The sequence below is a fragment of the Nelusetta ayraudi genome, unplaced genomic scaffold, assembly GCF_046127955.1.
Source record: "Nelusetta ayraudi isolate G7.1 ecotype Tasmania unplaced genomic scaffold, CSIRO-AGI_Nayr_v1 ptg000097l, whole genome shotgun sequence".
Taxonomy (NCBI): Eukaryota; Metazoa; Chordata; class Actinopteri; order Tetraodontiformes; family Monacanthidae; genus Nelusetta; species Nelusetta ayraudi.
This window is the reverse complement of record NW_027466147.1, coordinates 2,075,219-2,097,892: the sequence shown is the minus strand read 5'-3', so window position 1 is coordinate 2,097,892 and position 22,674 is coordinate 2,075,219. Positions and strand designations below refer to the sequence as shown.

Sequence of the window (22,674 nt, the reverse complement as noted above, 5' to 3'; positions counted from 1 at the left end):
CTTAGTCCAACCGCACTGTAACCCCACCCAAGGCGTTATCGTGACAGAAAAAAAAAAAAAAGAATCACGTTGCTGAGGAGAATTTTTATTAAGACTTAACAAAGGTGCGGCTCGTCTGACCACTTCCTGAAACATGCAGCTGACAAGGTGAATTTAATGGTTAAAACAATCTTTTATTTAATTATTACAGGGGTCGCAAAAATAAATAGTCCTTTGACTTTGTGTGTGTGCGGCTCGGTGAGAGTAGACGGGGGAAGAACGTACTATGTGGCAAACTGCCAGAAAGAAAAAAACAAAACGTTTAACCGACAAATCATTGAGGACAATTTTCCCAGAAGTCAACCTAAAGTCACGCTTGTAAGGTGTTGAAGTCTAATCAAGTTGGTCTGAAGAGACTGGGTCCACCGTAAAAACGCATTTTTATAAAACTTGACAGTCCAACATATCCGGTAAACAATTCACAAAATGGATTTTTTTTGCCCCCGTTTATAAGAGGTGAAATGTCTGCTGTTTCCTGTCAAGGCGTTTTATTGCACTGTGTCCTCATAAGGTCACAACAGCATTCTTTGTAAGAGCAACTTTAAGGTCATTTCAGAGAAACTGTCCTTCGAATATTGAGTTCAGTTCTAAAAAACAAAAAAAAAAACAAAAACACAAGCACACACACACAAAAAAAATGGGCACATGAAATTAAAAACTGTTGAATCTTTTGGCTTCACGTGATCAGATGAATGTCCAGAACAAAAATGGGGAAAAGTTTCCGGATTTCTCGGCGTTCTTTGAGCCAAGCGCTGCCTTGTGCGCCTCCTCCTCTTCCTCCTCCCCCTGGACGACTACCAGCCTCCTTTCCCGCCTTTCTTCTTCTTCTGCGGCACCTTCTTCCGCGTGGCCCCCGGGGCTGCGGGCTTCTGCTGTCGGGGTGGGACCACGTTGCTGGCGCCAGCAGCCGAAGAGCCAGCCGCCGAAGAGCCGGCCGCTGAGCCCGGTCTGGGGGAGGTGGGGGGGCTGGTGGCCGTCTTACTGGCGTCCCTGGAGGGCACACAAGCCAAATGAGTGGTTGCTTTTGAGGAAATGATGATATTTTAAGCATTCTTAAAGTACCTAGCAGGAATGTCATGCGAACATTATCACGTAAAAACATGAAACTAACATAAAACATTCACAAAACAAGGTGATAGCTTTATGTTAAAACGTGAAAATTATCAGGTGAAAACGTGATAGTTTCACATTATATCACGATACTGAACCCCTTTTTTTTCTAGTGTGACAGCAATGCGCTACCGTAGAATCACTATAGCAAATAGTGAAGGCTTTCCCCCCCCCCCCTCCTGCATCAGTGGAGTCATCTGCTCAACCTTCTCCTGCAGGAAATTACAACCGAGACGCGACTCAGGAAATTCACTCACAGCTCGGCCGAGGCGCCCGCCGTCGCCCCCTGTGTGCCTTTCCCGATCTGCTCCTTCTTCTTGCCCTTCTTCTTGCCTCTGTAGTAGGTGCGCTCCCGCATGGGCAGCCACCTCTCCTGGTCAGGGGTCGCCTTGGGGTCGCAGTTTTTGGGGAGCTTTCCTGAGGGAAGGGAAAAAGCGAGGATAATTGATAGGAGTTTGCACCGAGAGGCCCACTGCAGCTCAAAGACATAGCAAGAAGATAAAATAAATAATGACTTGGATTTAAATACACGTGCTTTGTGGACATACCTTTCTTTTTCTTCTTCTTCTTTTTGATCTCTCCTTGGCTGTGCGCCAAAAAGAAAAAGAAAAAAGGAAGACACATTTTCTATAAATGCAAAAATCTTATAATACACAGAATTCATTTTACTAGGTTTCCTAAGAATCACTTGTATTGGCTGTTATGTCAGTGAACCCCCAGAAATAAAACAACACTGTTGACTTCTTGCTAAACAAGTGCTGATGCCAAGCAAAGATGAAAGAAGAAGTCTGGATGTACCCCTGTTCTTTGGGCGCTGGGTTTTCTCCTGTGACCTTTGCGGCTTTTTTCCTGACGTAGGTCGCCCCGTGAGAGTTTTCCAGCTCGTCTACGTCCACGTTGAAGGCCATGGTGTCCGCCGACGGGAGGTGTTTGCTGAGGCTGGGGTTGGGGGGGGAACGTTAAGGAGCGACTTTCGCTTGTGAACCTCAGGCACTCGGCTGAGCGAGAACCCAGGAAAGGGCCAAAAAAAACAAAAAAAACATGTTAAATGTTCCTCCAGGTTCAAAGGATACGATTTGGCTTTATCCGTGTCCACCAGTGAATATGCAGAGATGAGTTGTGCCAGCGTGTGGATGTCTTTAGTGTTCTGCCTGTTTTGGAGGAGACAAAAAAAAGCTTGAATCATCACTCAGAAATGACCGACTGGTATTCACGTGTTTGCTGTCCTGCCAGCGGCAGACAGCGTTTTACCACTTTAGCCGTCACTCGCTCCATGACAGTTTTTCGCAAAATAAAAGTGATATTTATAAAATTTTGACAAAGACCAATTGCGATTTGCAGGTGTTTACATTGAATGGTGTGAAGCGCATGAGCCGTAATTCCCCTAAAATCTCGTCCTGTGAGATTTATAAGAATTGTTTATTTACATTTGTTAGCTGTCAAGAACGGTTGATACATTTCTCTCTTTGATTGCTTCCTCCGTCCAAACATAACGCACCTTTTTTACTGTAAGCGACCCCGTACGTCACGTCTACTGACTTGTATGTGTGAACAAAGTGTCTCCATGACTTTTGCGTATAACTCAATATGGATACGTCTGAAAAACCACCTCGTGAGAGCATCAAAACCTTTTAGCCATATTTTTGTTTTTTTCCTTTTTTTTTTTTAAAGTTCAGCAGTTTCCATTACCTGTTTTTTTATTGTGATATTTATGTTTTTTTTTACGCAATTCCATGGGTCATGGAAACACAGTCAGTGATCCGTCAAGTGTTCAGTGCAAGTGTGTTCCAGGGCTGCGACTCACTTCCACAGCTGCTCCAGGTCGCTGATGGCTTCCTTCTTCCGGCCGTACTTGAGTTTGTAATTGGCAGCTTCCCGCACGAGCGCCAGGTGTGCAGCGGAGCCGGGCTGCAGGAGGAGAAACGTGGGTCGATTAAAGAAAAAACACACACGCAAAAAAAATGTGTTTCCGTGAAATCAAACAGACTGGAACAGAGAGAGAGGAGAGGAGGGGAGAGCAGAGGTTTCGATTGCCTTCTCTCAGTTTTGAGACTACAACTGAGTGTTTAGTGAAAAGTGTTTCTTCATGAAACAAAGACTGAGAATCTTGGTCTGCATTTGTTCTGAGTATTTCACCACTACAGTTGAAACAAACCCAGAAAGACCAGGATATTCACATCTGCGTAAATCAAATATACGGAACTGGGGAAAAAAAAAAAAAAAAGACATTCATGATACTCAAGCCATAACATTCTAATGCACCAACCTGTTCCGACTGGTAATAGCCAATAGTCTGTTTGAAAACGTCGATGGCGCTGTCGATGTCTTCCTCGTGAGAATACATGGTTACCAGAGCTGAAACCTGGGGAGGAAAACGCCCGTCAGTCGTCCATCAATGCAGGTGATGCAAAAAAGTGTCGGACAGATGAGAAGAGATTAAAGGAGGAGGAGAAGAAGTTCGTACCATCCCCGCTTTGTGCTTGAACTCTTCGATGGACCTCAGGACATCGCACGCTTTTGTCACGTGACCTGAGGGGAAAAAAAGAAGCAGCAGCAGCAGGGGCTCCGTATTAATTCATATAGAGAAACGATTGCCAGGTGCTCGCACTAAAAACGTCACAACAGAAATCAGACGGTGCAAAGATGTTTTTTTTTTTTTTTGCAATTAGAAAACAATGATATTTAAATGACAAAGGTCATCCCACAGAGAAGCTGTCACTTGTGATGTAAACTGTTTGTTACCTTGTACTAAGTAGAGTTGTGCCATTGTCAGCTTGATGCTGGACGCGCTCTCTGGATGCTTGTCTGAGAATTGCTGCAAGACAAAAGGGCAAAAAGGACTCACGCATGACCTGGGACGATGACAGAGCTGAGTCACAGTCGCTGGCTACGCATTTTCACATTTCACTGGCTGCGTTTCCATGGAAATGCAGCTAATGACAATACTATTACGTTGTGCCCGCTGGTTTAGGTCATTGTTCTAAAGTTAACAGGTGGGATGAAAAAGTGTTCAGCTTCTAAGGTTTCTCCACCAGCGGGTGGCAGCGGTGTGTCTACCTGCAGGAGCTCGATGGCCTTGCTGTGCTGCTTCTCTCGGCACAGCTGGGCCACCTGGATGAGGACGGGCCGCGGGTGGGTCGGCTCCTGCGACTGAAGGCCGGACGCGAGTTTCCGGCACTGGTCGGCCTGCGGGGGGCAGCAGAGAGGACGCGTCAAAGATCTGCGAGCCAGCAGGAGTCTGCAGCAGCTGCAGTGGCGGCGCAGCGTGAGCGCAGGGCCGCACCTGGTTGGTGTACATGGCCAGCAGGGCTTTGTTCAGGTCGATGGCCTGGAGCTGCTTCTTCACCAGCTTGTGCTCGACGCCCTCGGCGTTGGTCAGCTTCACCTTCTTCTTAGAGTCAAACACGTTTTGGTCCTGTTGTTGGAAGAGTTTGGGTCAAGGTCTGAGAAGTAGGTGTTATAGGACTGCCAGCATTAGGGTTTGTGGTTGTGTTGTAGTCAAGACGGCACCAACAGAGACCAAGACATTAGCAAGACCAGAGAGCATCGAGATCAAGACAAGACCAGGACTTTATATATCACAGAAAAATAGACAACAAAATAGAAAAAAATGACCAGGATCTTTTTTTTAAATTCAAGTTTGCTTCTAAACTAACTTTAAAAATTTAGATTAGCTGTTTTGACACGATGGGATGTTCCACACGCTCACCTTGTTTATTGTGATGATATTGTTGGCAGTCACAGCAAGCAGCCCCACGTCTGATGGCCTGCAGGGCAGAGCAAGAACCTTTTAAATTTGTTGCAGCTGAACGGAGGTACTACAACACACATTTCACATTTCCAAAAAGTAATGTTTTCCCACGGCATTACGTTTCATCACAAGCGGAACCTCATGCAGCAGGAACAGAAGCCGATGCAACATGTACTGACAAAGAAAACCCAAAATAAAGCCAGCTGGCCCACTCACTTGAGCTTGATGACCTGGTTGTAGAGCTGCAGTGCCTCGTCCGTGCGACCTTGCAGCTGCGTCACATAGGCCATCTGAGAGTGGATGACGGCCAACTCAGACTCGATGTCTTCCTCCGTGATATCCTGAAAGGCAGAGGCAGCCGATGATGAAGATCGTTATTGTCGTCGTTGTTCTGAGAGAGCAGGAGCACGGCCCAGGGAACACCAACCGCATCAACAGGAAAACAACATAATAGATTCATACATTTTTTCTCTCCATGATCCCTTATCTGGAATTGTATTTACAGGATTTATCATAAATGCCTCATGAATTATTATCTTGGTCATCTGCTGCAGTCTTTTTAAATTCATTTAATTACATTTTCATCAATGACACTAAAAAATAAAATAAAAATCAAAACACATCACTTACTGTATCATCAGCCAATGAGACTCTACAAAGCTCTGAAAAAGAAACAACCACAGTGTTTAGTCAATGTCAGAACGAGTTAAAGACGGCTAGTAAGAAGGGAAAAAGCCGAGCAGCGCCGACCTTCTGCTTGTCGTAGTTTATTGAGGGCCTCTGTCAGCTGTCCTTGGCCAATCAGAGTGCAGGCAGTATTGTAACACAGCTCGTAGGTCGACTCGGGAAGGCCAAGATCTTCCTGCAGATGAGAACAGAACCAACAGTTAGCCAGCTGACACAGAACACAGACCGGTGAGTGCTGCTACAATGGAGACATATTCAATCAAATATTACCAGTGGAGTGTTTTCCCACTGGCTAATGGAAGCCACCACGGCAGACAGGTTGGTCTTCCTCTCCTCCTCGTACTCATCCTGAGAGTTCCTGATCAGATCGGTGTAGACGGTCTTGCACTCGTTGAAACGCTCCAACCTGTACAACTGCACAGTGGGAAACAAGAGGGCACAAATCAGAAGTTTCCTACATAAATGCTGAAGTCAAGATTCAACAATAGCAATTATTTTTGTTACACCGCCAGAATGCCTCAGAAAAATAAATGGAAAATCTTGGCAGTTTTCCAGTCAGCACATTTCTTGAACCATGTTTCCGATCAAAGTTTGCATTTGAAGTGACATTTTGTTGCTTTTGGCTTAGCCTGCAGTCTTACCACTTGACCGTAGAGCTCCTTCAACTTGTCCGTCTGTTCCGCGGCACTTTCGATGGTCTTCAGGGAGCTTTCCACTCGGTTCAACCTGTACTCGCAGTACGCCTTCTCGAACACAACCTCGCTGAAAATTTTAGACAGCAACATTTTAACGACGAGTTTGCGAGGAACCGCGGAAGAAACGACACGAGCGAATCCATCACGACGAAAAAAACAAGTTGCAAAACACCTGCGAGAGGATGGTGGCGATTGTTTTACCTGCCGAGCACCTTTGAGTGAGTGTTCATGACATTCAGCGCCTCTTTGAAGCTGCCATTCTGAATAAGGCAAACGATTTTACAGTGAAGGGCCGTCACATCATCCCTGTTTTCGTGCAAAACTGCGGCAGAAGGGAGGGAAGACGCGAGTTACAGACACTGCTCCAAAACATACATTCAAAGACAAACAAACCCGAATGGAAACACTGTGATTCAGAAAAATAATCGACACGAATTTATCACGTCTAAGCTCACGACATTAGCTACGCCATGCAATATTTATTTAACCATACCAAGTCAAACCCCCTTTTTGGCCTTATCCCCTACATTTTAATTCATTTACTGTAAATATACATCGTGTTCTTAGGAGTGTAGCCATATGCACTTTTGCCGAACAGGCACTTTGATCAAAGTTTTGTTTTTAAGACTATACATATCTTTACATTGACTCAGGTAAACGCACACGAATTCCAACGTACCAGGTTGAATCTGTTATTTAACGTGTACAAATGGTAATAAATGTCTAATTTAATCTAGCCGGTCACAGCTGGTTGACGGACCGCTACCCACCACGGAGGTTAGCTGTCGGGCTAGTAGGGACACGTCATTAAATCACCGCAGGACGGTGCCGTTTTCAAGCGCCACGGAGACAGTATATCTTCGCACAACACGTTAACACAACGTTCAACCCTTAAACCAGCAACAGGCCTATGCACGACAAGGGAAAGTGTGCGAGCGACATCCTCTGTCGGAGTTCCCAAGAGCCGACAGATTGCTGTGTAGCAGTCGTTAGCCTAGCCACATGCTAACAGCTGGTCATGCACACCAGAGCTAGTGCTGCTAGTCCTAGCCTAGCCCGAGGATTGGGGCAATGGCAGGTGGGAAAACAACGTTGTGCGACCATTAATTCGACTCTACGTGAGAATGAAAGTGACAGGCATAAAAGTCATACTTTTAGTTAGAGCCTTGAGGGCTCTGGTGAAGTCGCCATTCTGCCCGCAGCGGTTTACTTCAGTCCACAGCGAAGCCACAGAAATCCCTGCGCTCGCCATCTTCACCGAGTGGACGCATGAGAAGAGGCGGAAGTACAAGGTGAACACATCCGGGACACCACCAAATATTAATAAGCTAATATAATGTACATATAAAGAAACAACGCTACCATTAGATAATTAAAAATGTGTTTATTTCTAAGTGCTTTTAAATAATATAAATTTTGAAAAATGTATAACATATATATATATGTCGGTTCTCGTGAGCAGTGACGAATGGAAGTGATGCCTTCAGAACTAATGTGTAGATGTAAATGCGTCGGCGCCTTAATTATTTCAAAAGTTGAAGTTCCTGACATTTTAAAAATGAACAATCGCCTTAACTGAATAACGACATATTGATTGCTTAATTATTTCTAGTTAGAAATCCTTCGACGAGGATTGTATTAATTTAAGGTAAAAAGAAAAAGAAAAGAAATGTTTATGTCTCCTGGCTAAATCTTAGACCATATGTCAATAAAGGCATCATATGTGGCACTTTATTTTGTCACATTGGCAACTTTGAAATGACAAAAAAGAGACTTAAAAGGAGAGTACACAAAGTACCGGTCGACCGCTCTGGCAAAGGAAACAATTTTCTCGATTCTCGGTGGTTGTAATATTTCCAACAGCACGTGAAAGCGTCAGGGTTGGAGGTTCGGAGGGGGACTGTTGTCATCCGTCAGGGCTGCGTGTCGAGTTTTTTGTCCGGGAGGAATGGCTGGGATTAAAGGTGAGATGTTGTCCGCTTTACATTTTATTCACAAGACCCCTGAGGGAAAGAAATGACAGTAAGATGTACATTTGACTTTGTACATTAAAAATGCCGGTGCCTTTCTTGGATTGAGCGATATCCCGGCGAGCTAACGGTAACGTGACGGGCTGCTTCGGGCCACTACAGTGGCTAGCATTAGCCTATTAGCTCACTTGTCTTGGAGGTGCCGCTGCTTCAGCGTCAGATATAAATGCTTAGCGACGCACTCCTACCATTGAACGTTGCTTTATTATAACAGTCGTTACTTAACCCCCCCGTCCCCACAGTGTAATAACGTACGAGTTAACGGTCCCAGGCTAATGCTAGCCACACCTGATTTCATGCAACTACACAGGCGCTGGCTGGCTAGGATGCTGTAGCTCAGTGACGCTGGGATTAGTAGCTGGCTGCTTGCTACTCCATTCACTGCAGGGCTTTCACACGTTCGACCCCCCCCAAGTCACTCGTAGACTGAAAAACATTTTTTTTTTTTTTTTTTTAATCCTACTGCCGCGATCCAGTTAAATACTGCCAACTTCCACTGAACAAATGTGACACTGCCCAGTGTTCCCTTTCTGCAGCACAATTTCTAGAACAATCTGTGCAATAATGGAAATGTGCAATATACTATGGAGTTTATGTGTGGAGGAGTGCATGTTTGTGTACGTGTATGGGTGATTGTTTTTGTTGTTGTTGCTTTTACTACCGTTTTATTACTTATTTCTAGTGTCTATTCAGTACACTTTACTGCACCTGATGGCTGGCGCTTAATTTCGTTGTCAACCTTGACACTGACAACAAACATCCTATCCTATTCTATTCTATTCTATTCTATTGAGCACGTGAAATCAGCTGATTCATCACATGATCGCCTCAGCTGCCAGAGGGGCCTCCCTCACCCGGTCTGGGAATAATCTGGGAATAGGCTGAATAGCTGCGAGACAGATTCCCCGCTGATAATTGCACCCCTAATGCCGCCACCTCTCTCTCGTCTTGCAGCTCTCATCAGCCTGTCCTTTGGAGGGGCCATCGGCCTCATGTTCCTCATGCTGGGATGTGCCCTCCCTGTGTATGGGTAAGTACCCGTATCACCAACCATCTCTGACCCTTGACAGCCACGTTCACGGCCCATTTGCAGTATTAGACACAGTTGTGAACGTTGGAGTGAAACCAACCATACCCCTTGCAGCGCTGCGGCAATATTTCAACTATGAAATTGTCTGCTGTTTTTTTTTTTTTTTGTGTGTGACAGCTCAGCTGTAGGCTTTTAAAAGCACTCAATAGAAGAAAGAATAAGCAACCGTTAGCTGTAAGTTCACTCAGTAGTCTCAGTCAATAGTTTGGACACACCTGGGAAGGAGGAAGTGAAGTCGTGGTACTGAATAAATGTGATGTACAAAATGTCTTGCCAACAATTCTGTTAATTACGATTGAACTGTTGGGAAATTATGATTGATTGTCTTTCATAGTCCTGAGAGTTTTCACCACTCGATTAAAAGCGGCTGCTCCCTTCCTCTGCTTTTCCCCCGCGTCTGCAGCAAATACTGGCCTTTGTTCCTGCTCTTTTTCTACATCCTCTGCCCCATCCCGTACTGCATCTCGCGGAGGGTGGTGGACGACACAGACTCGGCCAGCAACGCCTGCAAGGAGCTGGCCATCTTCCTCACGACGGGCATCGTCATCTCGGCCTTCGGCCTGCCCATCGTCTTCGCCAGAGCTGATGTGGTGAGTGGCGGTGCCGAGGAGGGAGCGAGCGGGCGCAGGTCTCCCACCAATTCATACGCCACTGCGCATTAAGTGCACCGTATCGATGTGGGTTATTAACGCATCGCTTGTTGCGGCCGCACCGCGAATACTTATTTAACAGGCATGCGAGCGGGAAAAAAAAATAAAAGGAGGATAACTAGCGAATCGAGTGAGGTGACTTTGATTTGTCTTCTTTACCGTCACTGCCGCTGCATGTTAAACGCGGTGCCTGCAATTTCAAGTTTTCCCAGAGGACAGTGTACAGTGTGCAGCAGGAATGTGATTGTACCCAAATTCAGCCAGGGGCTGGTTTACATTGTTGGTCCCCCTGCCAGTTGTTACAGGCACAGTGCCTTTAGAAGGAGGTGAACAACAGCCGTAAAGAGGACCAGCAACAGTAATAAGACGGTCATTGCAGCACAGTAGCAATACGCAATCATCAAAATGAGAAAAAAACAAACAAGAAAACAAAGGGAAGAGAGAGTGGAAGAACACGCAAACAAAAAAGCCATGGAAAAAAAGAGGCGGAGCAAACCATGGTGCTTATTGACGCTCGCCGCTGACCCGAATACTCGCCATTTGTTCACCTGAATTATTGATGCGTTGTTTGGCAGATCGCCTGGGGGGCGTGCGCGCTGGTGCTAACGGGCAACGTGGTCATCTTCGCCACCATCCTGGGATTCTTCGTGGTCTTCGGCTCCAACGACGACTTCAGCTGGCAGCAGTGGTAAAGGAGTGCGGAGGAAGAGGAGGATGAGGAGGATGAGGAGGGTGGGGGGAGCCGTTAGTGGGACCTGTTTTTACTAGCGTTACGACTACTATGATTATGGTATTACTGTTTGGTTCCTGTCGTTGTTATTTATATGATGAGCGCCCGTCCATAGACTCACACCAAACCAGTGCAATACTTTTTTTTTTTCTTTTTTTTTTTTTAAACTGCCTGCATCAATGTCGATCTGACTCAAGTATGGATGGAAAATGCTGACTGATTCTTAAGTTGGATCTGACTGACGCTTCTCTCAGCCCCCCCCCCCGCCCGCCTACATTTGTAACTCGTCCCTTATCTGTAGCGCTTCTCTGGTCCTGCTTATGATATATGTAAAAAAAAAAACAAACAAAACAACAACAACAATGTAAAAGAGTCCAGCTGAATGTTGAGTAGGGTTCAATCTGACCAACCGCCTCTGCTTAGTAGAAACTCACTCATTTGTGATCCCGAAGCCCGAGAGGGTGTAAATCAGTAGTGGGAAAAGTGTGGGAAATGTCGCACAACATTAGCTCGCGCTTCACCGCTCGTCACTTTTTAAAAGTTCTCCTTTTCAGTTGGTGCACGTTTCATTGGCTGGATCTGTGATTTCAATGATTGTTATTATCTGAAACTTTGGCCGACTAAGTTCCACCATCTCTTATCAGGTCTCCCCTTATTGTGATTATCTGAAATTTATTATCTGCAAAAAATGTAATCGCATATCCGGCAAATGTGATTCGAGCGGCTCCAAGTTGCGAAAACAAAACAGCCGCTCATCTTTTCGAAACCCCGTCGGCCTGTGCGACTCACCTGCGTGAGTCCTTAAACCCTTGAACTTTTCAAACATTGCTCTCCTGTCGGGAACATTTGCGACAAAGGAGAAATCGAATATCTGGACAAAATCATCGGCCCCCTCGGGAGCAGCAGCAGTGTGCGGGAGAGCTTTTCCTTCTGGAAGCCTCACACAGCGGCGGAGGTTAGAATCCAGTCCGGCTGGCTGGCTTTCCTCCCTCGTGTCTGTCGCTGAGTGGCCGTGTTCACATTGCACCTGTTGGCTTCCCCTGGAAGGTCGACGACGCCTAGAAAATCCTGCGGGAGCTGGCAAGCCAGCGTGGGATTAGCTGGAGGAACGGGAGCCGCGGGCCACTCAGAACGAAGGCCAGGCGGGACGCAGGCGAAAAAAGCTCGCGTCAGAAACATCCAGTTAGAGGCTCCTCCGGTTTTGCCCGCAACCAGCGGCTTTTATGACGAGCGGAGGTTTGACGTTGAGAGACGGAGCTGCTGGGGCCTGCGCGAAGGAGCCTTCGCCTGTCGCCTCTCGTGTAATCTGTCAGCAGCTTTAGGATCAGCCGGGCGCATCTCCGCCGTCGCTGCATTAGCGGAGGCTAAACGGGAGGCTTAGCAGCTGCCGCCCTGTCAAAACACGGCTGCGACTCGAGCGGCTGTTGGCGCGGCGGTGCACTCAGGCCGAGGCCTCGTCTGCACGTACCTGGGCGCTGCCGCAAACACTTGGCTTCACTCCTGCACACAAACACAAGCAAATGTTGAGGGTCAAAGCCTTCGCAGTGAAAAAACTCTGCTGCACTGCTCCAGTTTATTAATATTATTATTATTATTATTATTATTATTAATAATAATATTATTGATATTTTTTTTTTTCCACTCGTCCCTTTTATCTCGTGTCACATTTTGCGTGCTATGCTTCGTTCACGTAACGTCGTCTCTTGCAACGGAGGATAATTGGAATTTCTTGCTGGGGCTTGTACACATTTTCCACGCAAGACTCACTGATGCTGTTGAGCCATTTCGGGTATTGTGCCATTCTCTCTAAGCTTCTGATTGGCCAATTAGTCCTTAGTGCAGTGTGAGTAGTGTCAGGTGTTGCCATCAAAAAAAAAAAAAAAAGAATCCAATTTAACTTAGTTGGTCTAAAAAAATAATCAACTGACTGCATTAAAAGGAATGTGAGCCTATTGTCCTCCCTCAATTCCTAAATAAATGAAGAGCCTGTATTATCATTATTAGGCTCAAAAGTGTCATTTTCTAACATTTTTGGTTGGTGTGCCATGCGATTTCCCCCCCCCACACACTGCATTAGAGCTTATATTGCCACTTCCTGGTTTGCCCTGTGAATACGCTAATGTACGCAGTAGCACAGAGATTTGAGATTCTACAGTGGGAAAAACATTCTCGTGTCCAATGCGAACAAGACCTGAAATTCCAATGATTTTTCGCGCAGCACATTTCCAAACAAACCTTATGACCGTCTTTGTAAGACACATCTCTCTTTTTTTTTTGGACCGACAAACATCAATTTTGAGAGAGAAAAAAACAACACTTTCTTATATCTACGGGCAACACTAGCAAGAAAAAAAGCTGAACAAATAAACACTCCACTGGATTTAGTGCGGCAGCTGTCAAAACTCACTTTATCTAAAAGCATTTGCTGAAAGCAAAACAAGGTCGTTCAACCGTCCACCGACGGCTTCTTATTAAACAGCAGGAGGGAAGCGCGATCCACCTCCCGCGTCGCTGGAGGTCAGTGGCTAAAAAAAAACTTTAACCGACTTTCAGGACCTTTGAAAAGTGGACGACGCGAATAGACAGACAGCGCAACGTCAGTGCAATACAGCCAATGTGTGAAAAACAGCAGCTCAAGTTTGAATGAACATGTTGCTGAATATAATATTGAACAAACAAACAAACTACTGACATGACTTAAGTGTGTTTATGATGTAACTTTATTTAAAAACCTGCTGTTACCAGTGGACCGCTGCTGATCACCGTTTGAAGTTTGGAATTATTTGCTCTCCGACTTCCGGTTTTCCGTGTCGGTCCCCGTTTCCGTTGTGAGGAGAGATGCTTCTTTTGTGTTTGCACATTCGGGAGGAAGCGGCGTTTATTTATTTTATCGGAGGATTTGTGTGGACATTTTCTATCCTCAACTTTTGTGTTCATGAGGCAGATGTCAGCATGGTGGATCCGTGTTTTACGTTCTCTTCTTTTTTCTTTTTTTTAAATAAAGGCCATTTTTGAACATGCTCTCCTTTGAATGATTTTGCTGTAACGGTGTGATTTTTTTTTCTTCCTCTTTTTGAATAACATAAACATTTTGCGTCTCTCCGCAAGTCGTGGGGTTGCGGCAATATGTCCCCCCCTGCTGGCATGAATATAGTATTAAGTGTTGAAGCGCTAACGGCACACAAATTCGTGTTAAAATACCATAATAATAATAATAATAATAATAATAATAATAATAATAATAATAATAATTATACATATTTAAATATGTATCTATATTATATATCTCTCTGCATCTCTATTGTTTGTGTCATTTTACACAGTGTAATCCTGTCATGTAAAAGAAGTGACCTAAGGCTGCTGTTGTTGAAACGCCTGCCTGCCAGACCCAGCATGTTCCTCTCTCCTATTCATTCAAGTAGCTGACTTAGTGCGCACACACACACACACACACACACACACACACACACACACACACACACACACAGTTGCTTGGATCAATGCTTAAACTTGCCCTCGGTGGGAGCGTCTGCTGCAGGGACCAGTGCTGGTGGGAAGAGGCGAAGAGTTGCAGCCAGCAGTGCAGCCAGTGGTCCGACCGGACAGCACACCCCTGGCCCCCAGGCCCCAGAGGATTGTGGGATTGGTGTGGATGAAAACCTCAGGCAGCACTTGCAGAAGGTCGCGAACCTGAAGAGCATGAGGAGGTTTTTCCAGGCTCACAGGAGCGAAGACTACAGTCAGATCCAGTACCTGACAGCCAAGTGCACCCGGCTGGTCTATGACAGAGGTGAGCCGAGACTTTGACCCACGGGCCGACTTGTCCAAGTCAGTCACAGTTCTTAGTGTGTTTTGTGGCCCTCTATTTTGCGGATCAACAGCTGGTGTTTCTGCGTGTTGAACAAATATCTTGATTTGGAACTGCAACATAAGCTCCTATCGACTGTTCACTGCTCTTTAACGTGGAAGTGACTAAGATAGACATGGGCAAGCTACGGTCCAGGGGCCATATGCGGCCTGTTAAGCTTTTCAATCCGGCCCACTGCCCTTGAAGAAATTATTAGTAGCAAGTAAGTAATATAAATTGTATTAATTTTTTCAATGTTTTAAGAGTCATTTCAATAAAGAATTAAATACTGTTGAGCTTCAAAGACACAATTTGTTGTAACTTTGCTTTGGTTCATTTTCAATTGACATTAAAGTACATGTTTTCTACATATCCCATGATATATTTTTTCCTCCTATGAGGTGGGTCACCAAAACACTACATCCATCTGCTCCGGACCCCTCTGTCAAGTTTTAGAACCCACTGTGGCTCACCAGTCAAAACGTTTGCCCATGCCTGCACTAAGAATTGCTACACTTCCAAGCCTGACGTGATTCTTAGAACGGCAGCTGACTGGAAAAAAAAACAAAACTGCCATATTTTCTCTCCCTGGTGCAGAAATATCTGCACTCTCTCCAACATATTGTAGTTATAAGGGGACGTTGGGGAGCTGCTCTGCAGCTGGGAGCCATTAGAGGGGCTCACGACGCCTCCACCAGGATCTGCATTTTTTAATTGAGACTGTCTGCTCCGTTTGGCGAGATTCCAACTGTTAAAGGTCATAATTCAAGTGTTAAAAAAACAAAAAGGGGACGAACAGCAAACACGGCGTTGCTTAATGTTAAAAGAAGGGGAGAGAGAGGCAAGGAAAACTGTCGTGACGTTAAGATGCATTAAGAATTCCGACCTCGGCTGATGAGCTGCGACGGATACAAGACAAATTGGTGTGAGAAAATAAATACATTAAGGAGGTTGAGCTCCCCGCATGAGAGCAGTGATGAAGTGACGGCGGTGTGGGAACGCCTCGGACCCGAGCACCAGCGCTAGCGCTCTGCCAGACATGTCAGCGGCCGACGTGCAAAGCCGACGGCGGTTTTAAACGTTGTGCTTATTTTACGCTGTGGCCGGTGGAGGAACGCTCTTTTTCATTAGCTCGCGTTAAAACACTGACGCTGAGCAGAAGCGGTGGTGGTGGTGGTGGCGGTCATGAAAAAACACTTCGTGTGTGAGCTGCGGGTTTCTCTCTCTCTCTCTCTCTCTGTCTTGGCGGAGCCCCACCTGACCTTTGACCCCCCCCACAGCCGTGCTGGAGAGGGACTTCCTGCTGGGCCGAGAGCGGGAGAGGACGCTGCAGAGCGAGCTGGAGGCCGCCAAGCTGCGTCTCCTCGGCCAGGAGCGGCTGAACCTGGAGCTCGGAGCCAGACAGGGGCAGCTGCTCGGCAGGGTGCAGCAGCAGCAGGTGAGTCTGCAGAGGGAAGAAGCACACCGTCTGATTTCAGCAGAGGTGGGAAGTAACCAAGGACAAATAGTTTGTTGTGGTCTTTCAGTTATCGGTACTTGAGCAATTCTTTTTCTGACATTTTATTTTTACCCTCTACATTTCTGCACAATAACAAAGTACAAATATTTTGCAATGCTGTGCTAAATTACATGTTTCAGGTATCTGTAAATATTTATTATTTTAACGCCGCCCCTATCAGGTGCTCTAAAAACTAAAAAGATCAAATCCATGCCCTTTGGCCATATGAAACAGTGAGTCGTAATTGCAGGTGATTTGGAAAGAGTGATTCACCCGCAGTCCTCACAAAGACCGGAGGCAGCGTCAGGTTGGGGCTCGTCACGCACCGTCTGGCTGCTGCTGGCTGTGTTCCGTCGTCGCTCCTTCGGGTTGCACGACGGGATGAGAGCAAGCAAAGCGAGCTCGATCTCGGCCGGAAAGGTCGGCGAGTGGCGCTCTGTGTTTGACAGGCACCTTCCCGTCCTCCCTGAAGGAGCTGCTGGACGTCCTGCGGCGGCACGTGGTCCTGCTGGTGGAGGAGAGCTGTCGGGACGAAGAGCCGCTGAGCCTGCAGAGCTCCGAGCTGAGCCTGGGGGGCCTGGTGAGGGAGCTGCACGCCGAGGCCCAGCGCAGGGCCTCGCTCTCGCAGAGCCTGCGCTCGGAGCTGTACAGGTGGGAAGGAGGAAGGACAAGACGTTGACTTTTTTTTTTTTTTTAAATATAGAAAAGCATTTTAAAAAAATTCAAATTTTACCTTGATTGTTGTTTTTGTACATGTTTGGTTTAGTAAGATGGTGGAGCTGCAGGAGCTGCAGGGCACCAACAAAGCGCTGACGGAGGAGCTGCAGTGTTTACGTGCTGCTTATCAGAAGGAGGTGAGACGACAGGAAGTTCAGGACGGGGACGCAGGAAGTCATGACGTTGTAATCCGTGCCTCTGTCCCGTCAGTCAACTCTCCAAAAATGAGAAATGTTCCCCCCTCACCTCTTGCCCTTGCTCCACTCTTCAGCACACACGGTTCAGAAAACAAAGATCTTGCCAAGTTGGATTTGTACAAAACAAGCATATCAATGGTGATTAAGATGATAATATACACCGTGTTGAAGGACATGATCATCCACTCGTTGAATTTGCATGTCATTTGAGGCAGATGGGGAAAAAAAGAAGAAAAAAAGCTGCTGTAATTCTACTTTTGTCCGGCAGGTGTCAGAAGTGGACGCCTTGCCGGACTCCTGCGATTAAACGCTGAGCTTTGTAATGGTTTTATAATGAAGGCAGAGAATTTGTCTTGCGTCAGCGCCTCCAGACGGCGACGCCCCGCTGGCAGCTTACCTCTCCTCCACTCCCTCCCCTCCCCTCCTCCTCCCCTTCCTCCCACCTCCTCCAGCCCCTCCCCCCCTCCGACCGTCAGCCGTAAGGGATTAACGCGGCTCACTCGGGCCACTTTGGGTCAGCGTGTCAGCGAGCCATTTGCGCACGGCCGACCAGAAATCTGCTGACGCTTTGCAACAATTCATTTCTAGAAAGGTGAAACCCCCCTCGGCACCCCCCCACAGTCAAATTGTACGCAGCCGTGGCCAAACTCTTCGAAACTAGCGCCACCCCGGAGGACGCACTAACTCAGCTTTTGCTGGCACCGGCCCGTTGTGAATGTGTGTTGAGTCTGGGCATCGGTGAGACATTCCTACATGCTGTCAGGATATGTGCTTTTTTTTTTTTTTCTTTCTTTCTTTCTTTCGTTCATTATTTACATTTGGCCTGGGAGTCTCCCCTCCTTTAACCGGCGCTGTTTTTCCAACCAGTCCATCAAACAGCAAACAAGTCGGGTCCAACACCGCTATCTGTCCTGGGAGACAGCTGAGGAGCTCCAGCAGAACCAAACACAGCGAGCCGTCGGGGAGGAGAATTAACGAGGAGCATTTACTTGCGGTGGTTGAAGGCCGAGAGGTTCAGTCTGACCCCGACGAGGCGTCACGGTCCTCTTGCTTCACGCGTCCTCTTGATTTTTTTCCCCCGTTTTCTCATCGTCTCCATCGCTTCCTGTAGGCCAGACCTGCCGCAAACTGCAAACTAAAATCATTACAAATAAGTGTAGAAACGTCAAGCTCGATTTTTTTTTTAACCGAAAGGAAAAAAAGCCACCTTTGCGACACATCTTGAACACATCTTTAGGCTAAGCTGAAATGCAACTTCGGTTCCGAGAAAACTTGTCAAGCAACCGGGTCGCTGGACATCCACCTTGAAAAGCTCTGATCCGGAGCCGGTATTTGCCAACCGGACCAGGTCAGAGAGGTCAGAGAGGTCGGAGAGGTCTGACTTCCTGCGCTGCGGAGGAAGTCATGCTCTGTCTCTGTCTCGGAAGGTGAGCGACATGCAGCAGGAGAACCAGGCCAGCGTGGGGAAGCTGCAGCAGATGGTCGAGCAGTGCGAGTGGCTGTGTCAGCAGCAGCGCCACTGGATGCTCTGCGTCAGGAGGTGAGAGAGTCTGGACGGGATCTTCAACTAGGCGAAGAGCTGAAGTAAAAGCTGCTTCTTCAGGATCTTTAGGGAGACAAATTAAACAGAAAAATATAATAACTGAATCAATTTTTTTGTGCTAGATTTGTTCTTTGAATCCACTTTGTGGTAAAAAAAAGCATTTTGTCAACCGAACACGGAAAAAGTCATTATATGACCCCCTTGTGGCCACAGTAAGTACAACATCAAGTGTAAGCAAGCTTTTTTGTGTTCACTGCATGAACTCCCGCGACCCTGCAGGTTCAAGGAGAGCCTGGTGGAGGAGAGAGGAGCTCTGCTGCGAGGAGTCAGCGTGTTGGAGAGGAAGGTTGCCAAAATGAAGCTGCGCAGAGATGCTTCGGCGCAGAGCAACAGGTGAGCAGAGGCCTTCCCTCCGGCCGACGTCACTCTAAATATTCCAACTGGAAAATTTAGAGTGATGTAGATGGCAGCGCTGAGAGATTCACAGGTTCGTGCGGAGCAGAGTTTCCGTTCGCGGCAGAGATCAACTGCAGCGCGAGGGCACCGAGAAAGAAAATTCCTCCCCAACTCGCACGGCACTTTTATTAGTTTTTCCACTTTGGGCCCACCGCAACTCCGCCTCCGGCTCCACGTGAATTTACAACATGTGTCTCCGTCCTCCAGCGGCACGCCGTGGCGGGACGACGAGGCCGAGCCAGAGTCTCAGGTGGAGAAATCAAACACGCCTCGCCGAGAGCTCTGTGATCAGGTAGCGCTTTCATTTTTTTTTTTTTTCCTACTGCCAAACTGTTTGAAATGTGTTCAAGAAAATCTGGTCGTTGCCTCGGTATCTCTTGCCAAACCCAGCGGCGGCCTCGTCAGAGGTTATTATCAGCACGGGTCCGTGTACATCTAAGAAATAGTGGAAAAAAGGCCCGGAGGAGGTTCTGGCAGCACCGGAGCGGCTCGCTGGGTTTCTGCTTCAGCCGTTGTCAGCGATGGACGGAGGTGGGAAGTAACTAAGTACAGATACTTTGTTACTGCACTAGCGTGGATTTTCTGGGTGTCTGCACTGGACAGGAGTGCGGGATGGAAAAATAAAGAGGCGAAAGCGTGCCGATGACGGAGGCTTCCGATTGGTCGCAGCCGATGCTGCTTCAGGTGTGACCGCCAGCCGCTGCAGGCGCTGCGACGCGGCCAGGAGTCTGTCTGAGACTTGATTAGGAAGTTCTTCATCTTCAACGCGCAGGGGGTTTCAATTCATGTGTCTTTTGAACCATCAGAGCCGCACTTTTCATTTGGGAAGACCACCTTTGGAGCATCTGGATTAGCTTTTTCTTCCCCCCCCCCGCCCCCCTCTCTTCTCTCTCTGGAGCGGAGACAAGAGCGCAGCTTTCAGTGGCGAGAGAGGAAAACAGAGAACAGTGAGATATTCATGTGGTGCCCCCCCCCCCCCCCCCCAAGCCCCCCCATGGATCTACAGGAACGCCAAGGACACCGACTGGGGTCCAATCACTCGTTTTTGTCCCCGCGTCTGACGAGAAAAAAAACGAAGTTTGTGGCCTTGAAGGAACCTCAAAGCTAAAAAAAAAACCCCACGTCTCTCCAACATCCCACAAAGACGTCCTCCAGGAGGCGCCACTCATCCTGACAGCAAGTCCGGCTCTTTGTTGGTAGTTTTCCAAGAGGTGCTGATGGTGGAGATGTTGTGTAGAGACGACTGACGGGAGCTGCAGGGAGGCCGATGGCAGTGGCGACGGTGGCGGCGGCGGCGGCGGCCTCTGCCTTTCGTTCCCTCGCACCTCTCGCAGCCCATTTACTTTCCTCGGGATAATTATTCTGATTGAGTGCAGATGATGCAGCCTCTGCAGGCTCTGAGGGAGGGAGCGAGGAAGCGGAGCTGGAGGAGCGGGGACTGCCGGAGATGCGGAGGAAACAAGTGCTAATTAAACACATTAGCTGCCCCCCCACTGCCTCCTAGTTTATGTGCGTGTGAGTTATGTAAATCGTAGGTTCAGGCTGGAGCCAAGCGTCGCTCCTGATATAGAAACAGGACGGAGATGTGTGTTGACGGGGAGGCGGCAGAGTGGGATTAAAGCGTCTGTGGCTCCGAGTTTAAACCGCACTTAACTCTGCGTGAGAGTGAAGGCTTGTCCACCTTCTCAAGTGAGAGTCGGGCCGAAAGGGCCCGTCAGCATCCAGCAGGAAAAAAAGATGTAAACTGCCAGAGTCTGAGGAAAGAAAGCGACTGTTGCCTGTGATGCGTTCTTTAATCCTGAACTCTCGACGTCAGAGACGAGACAGCTGAAGCACCTCGAAGCGAAACTTCCGAGACGCTGCCGAAATTTCGGGCCGGAAAATTCTCTCCTTATGAAAAATAACTGGCGACTGATCAGAGTGTGACTGGACCAATTAGCAGAGGAAAGAGGCGGAGCGACGTGTCAGGTCTTGGCTAAGACCTGACTGGAACAGTGGAGGCTGCTCTATCTATCTATCTATCTATCTATCTATCTATCTATCTATCTATCCATCCATCCATCCATCCATCTATCTTCTATCTATCTATCTATCTATCCATCCATCCATCCATCCATCTATCTATCTATCTATCTATCCATCCATCCATCTATCTATCTATCCATCCATCTATCTATCTATCTATCTATCCATCTATCTATCTATCTATCCATCTATCTATCTATCCATCTATCAACACTGTTTCTCTTCCTCAGACAGGAAGTCTGGCCGGTGGACACCAGAAGCCTCCCTGAGGAGAAACCAGGGAACCAGGAAACCGGGGACCTGGACCTCGTCTCCTCCTGTCATCCTTCAACCGTCTGCCAAAGCCAACGATAACTCTCCGGCTCGCCGTGTTGGTGTTTACGTCGCAAAACCAAAGAATCCTGGATAATCATAATACAGAAAACCAAATATTGACTGATTTCCTTCCACCATCGTTGGTCCGTCTGGAGGAGGATCTGCTCTCATGACGCTACGGAGGAAATAAACACGGCGCAGCTTTGCTGCTGGCCTCCTGTCGCTTGGCCTTTTTTTTTTTTTTTTTTTTTTTTAAGACATATTAACACAAAGCTTGCACATCATGTGTTGCGCACATTTCTCCGCGGCCGCTCGTCATCGCCCGGGCCCTTTGTAATCAGCGCGGCTAACGAGAGCGAAAGCACCTGAGAATGTTCTCCTGTGTTGTTTGGCCAGCGAGTCCTCGCGCAGGCAGCTGCTCCGCAGAGGAAAACAACAAACGCGCTGTTTAGATCAACGGAGCGTTCGCCCCGCTGAGAATCTGGGACGCCTCGGAACTTTTGACCTCACTCTCTGAGTCTGGTTCAACGGCCCCGATATGAAAAAAAAAAAAAAAAAAAATGAGCACAAGGTTTTACTGGCTGCGTTGAATTGTATGAAAACCCCCCCACGCCCCAAAAAAACTCATACGATACTCGAACGGCTTTAAGGTGAACGCACACGTTGTCGGGGTAGAATCTGGCAAACGCAAACGCTACGCACTAACAAGATGCAACTTTGTTGAGTCCAAAACAGAGTGTGGGAAGCCTGCAGCTCGGCCTCATCACATTAGCAAAACAATTTTAATGTTAGCGATGAAAAGCACTGGCCAAGTATTCACTGTCATCGCTCCCCGCTTGTTTTGCTTCGCTATCGACCAGATCTGCGGCTCCTCTGGCACTCGCGCTCGCTCTGCTCCGCTCTCGGGGAGATGTTGTGGTTTTGATTAAACGGTGAAAGGAGCAAAAGAGGGCAACGAGGGGCCTGAGACGCACAAAGGCAGGATGCGCCCAGTTTTGTCAAAACAACGTTCGGCCGAGTGCGCGGCGGGAGACGGACGGGAGTCCACACCTGCTTGTAAAACACGCGTGTTGGAGGGGACATGACTGTTATATGATATCTCAGCGATGCTGGCAGGGGTTCAAGCAGTGGCTGGCGGGCCGTCAGGGACAGCAAGGCCTTCTCTGCTGGCCTAAACCTACTTTGAAAAGTCAAGTCCCGTAAATACGATAATAAAGTTATTCTCCACAGTCTGCTATTTTCACATCTTATGGCATCTATGTGGTTGTGTTGCTTCCATTTTTGTAAATTACGC

General features: G+C 47.5%; 3 protein-coding genes across 5 annotated transcripts; 2 read left to right on the top strand and 1 right to left on the bottom strand.

The window, feature by feature from the left end:
* Positions 1-69: 69 nt before the first annotated feature.
* srp72 (signal recognition particle 72) lies at positions 70-7,584 on the bottom strand. Its single transcript, XM_076048231.1, has 19 exons — positions 7,435-7,584; positions 6,484-6,604; positions 6,229-6,349; positions 5,858-6,001; positions 5,651-5,762; positions 5,531-5,562; positions 5,117-5,241; positions 4,859-4,916; positions 4,433-4,564; positions 4,207-4,335; positions 3,892-3,964; positions 3,614-3,678; positions 3,416-3,511; positions 2,954-3,057; positions 2,223-2,300; positions 1,948-2,088; positions 1,698-1,735; positions 1,407-1,566; positions 70-1,029 (listed from the first exon to the last, which is right to left on the bottom strand). Exons 1-19 carry the CDS (start codon positions 7,532-7,534, stop codon positions 834-836), a joined length of 2,025 nt encoding a protein of 674 aa, XP_075904346.1. The 5' UTR covers positions 7,535-7,584; the 3' UTR covers positions 70-833.
* On the top strand, positions 7,559-13,798 carry LOC142902798 (leptin receptor overlapping transcript-like 1). Of its 2 annotated transcripts, XM_076048235.1 has the most exons (5): positions 7,559-7,574; positions 8,146-8,246; positions 9,267-9,342; positions 9,806-9,992; positions 10,628-13,798. In XM_076048235.1, the coding sequence occupies exons 2-5, from the start codon at positions 8,231-8,233 to the stop codon at positions 10,742-10,744; spliced, it is 396 nt and encodes a 131-aa protein (XP_075904350.1). In that variant the 5' UTR covers positions 7,559-7,574; positions 8,146-8,230; the 3' UTR covers positions 10,745-13,798. The 2 variants fall into 2 exon arrangements, with proteins under 2 accessions (XP_075904350.1, XP_075904349.1); XM_076048234.1 differs by lacking the exon at positions 7,559-7,574 and having other exon boundaries at positions 8,122-8,246.
* Positions 13,799-18,445: 4,647 nt separating this feature from the next.
* On the top strand, positions 18,446-21,596 carry LOC142902782 (uncharacterized). 2 transcript variants are annotated; one of them, XM_076048208.1, is made up of 4 exons: positions 18,446-18,581; positions 18,864-18,977; positions 19,248-19,332; positions 21,296-21,596. In XM_076048208.1, exons 1-4 carry the CDS (start codon positions 18,478-18,480, stop codon positions 21,332-21,334), a joined length of 342 nt encoding a protein of 113 aa, XP_075904323.1. In that variant the 5' UTR covers positions 18,446-18,477; the 3' UTR covers positions 21,335-21,596. The 2 variants fall into 2 exon arrangements, with proteins under 2 accessions (XP_075904323.1, XP_075904324.1); XM_076048209.1 differs by lacking the exon at positions 19,248-19,332.
* The last annotated feature ends 1,078 nt before the right edge of the window (positions 21,597-22,674 follow it).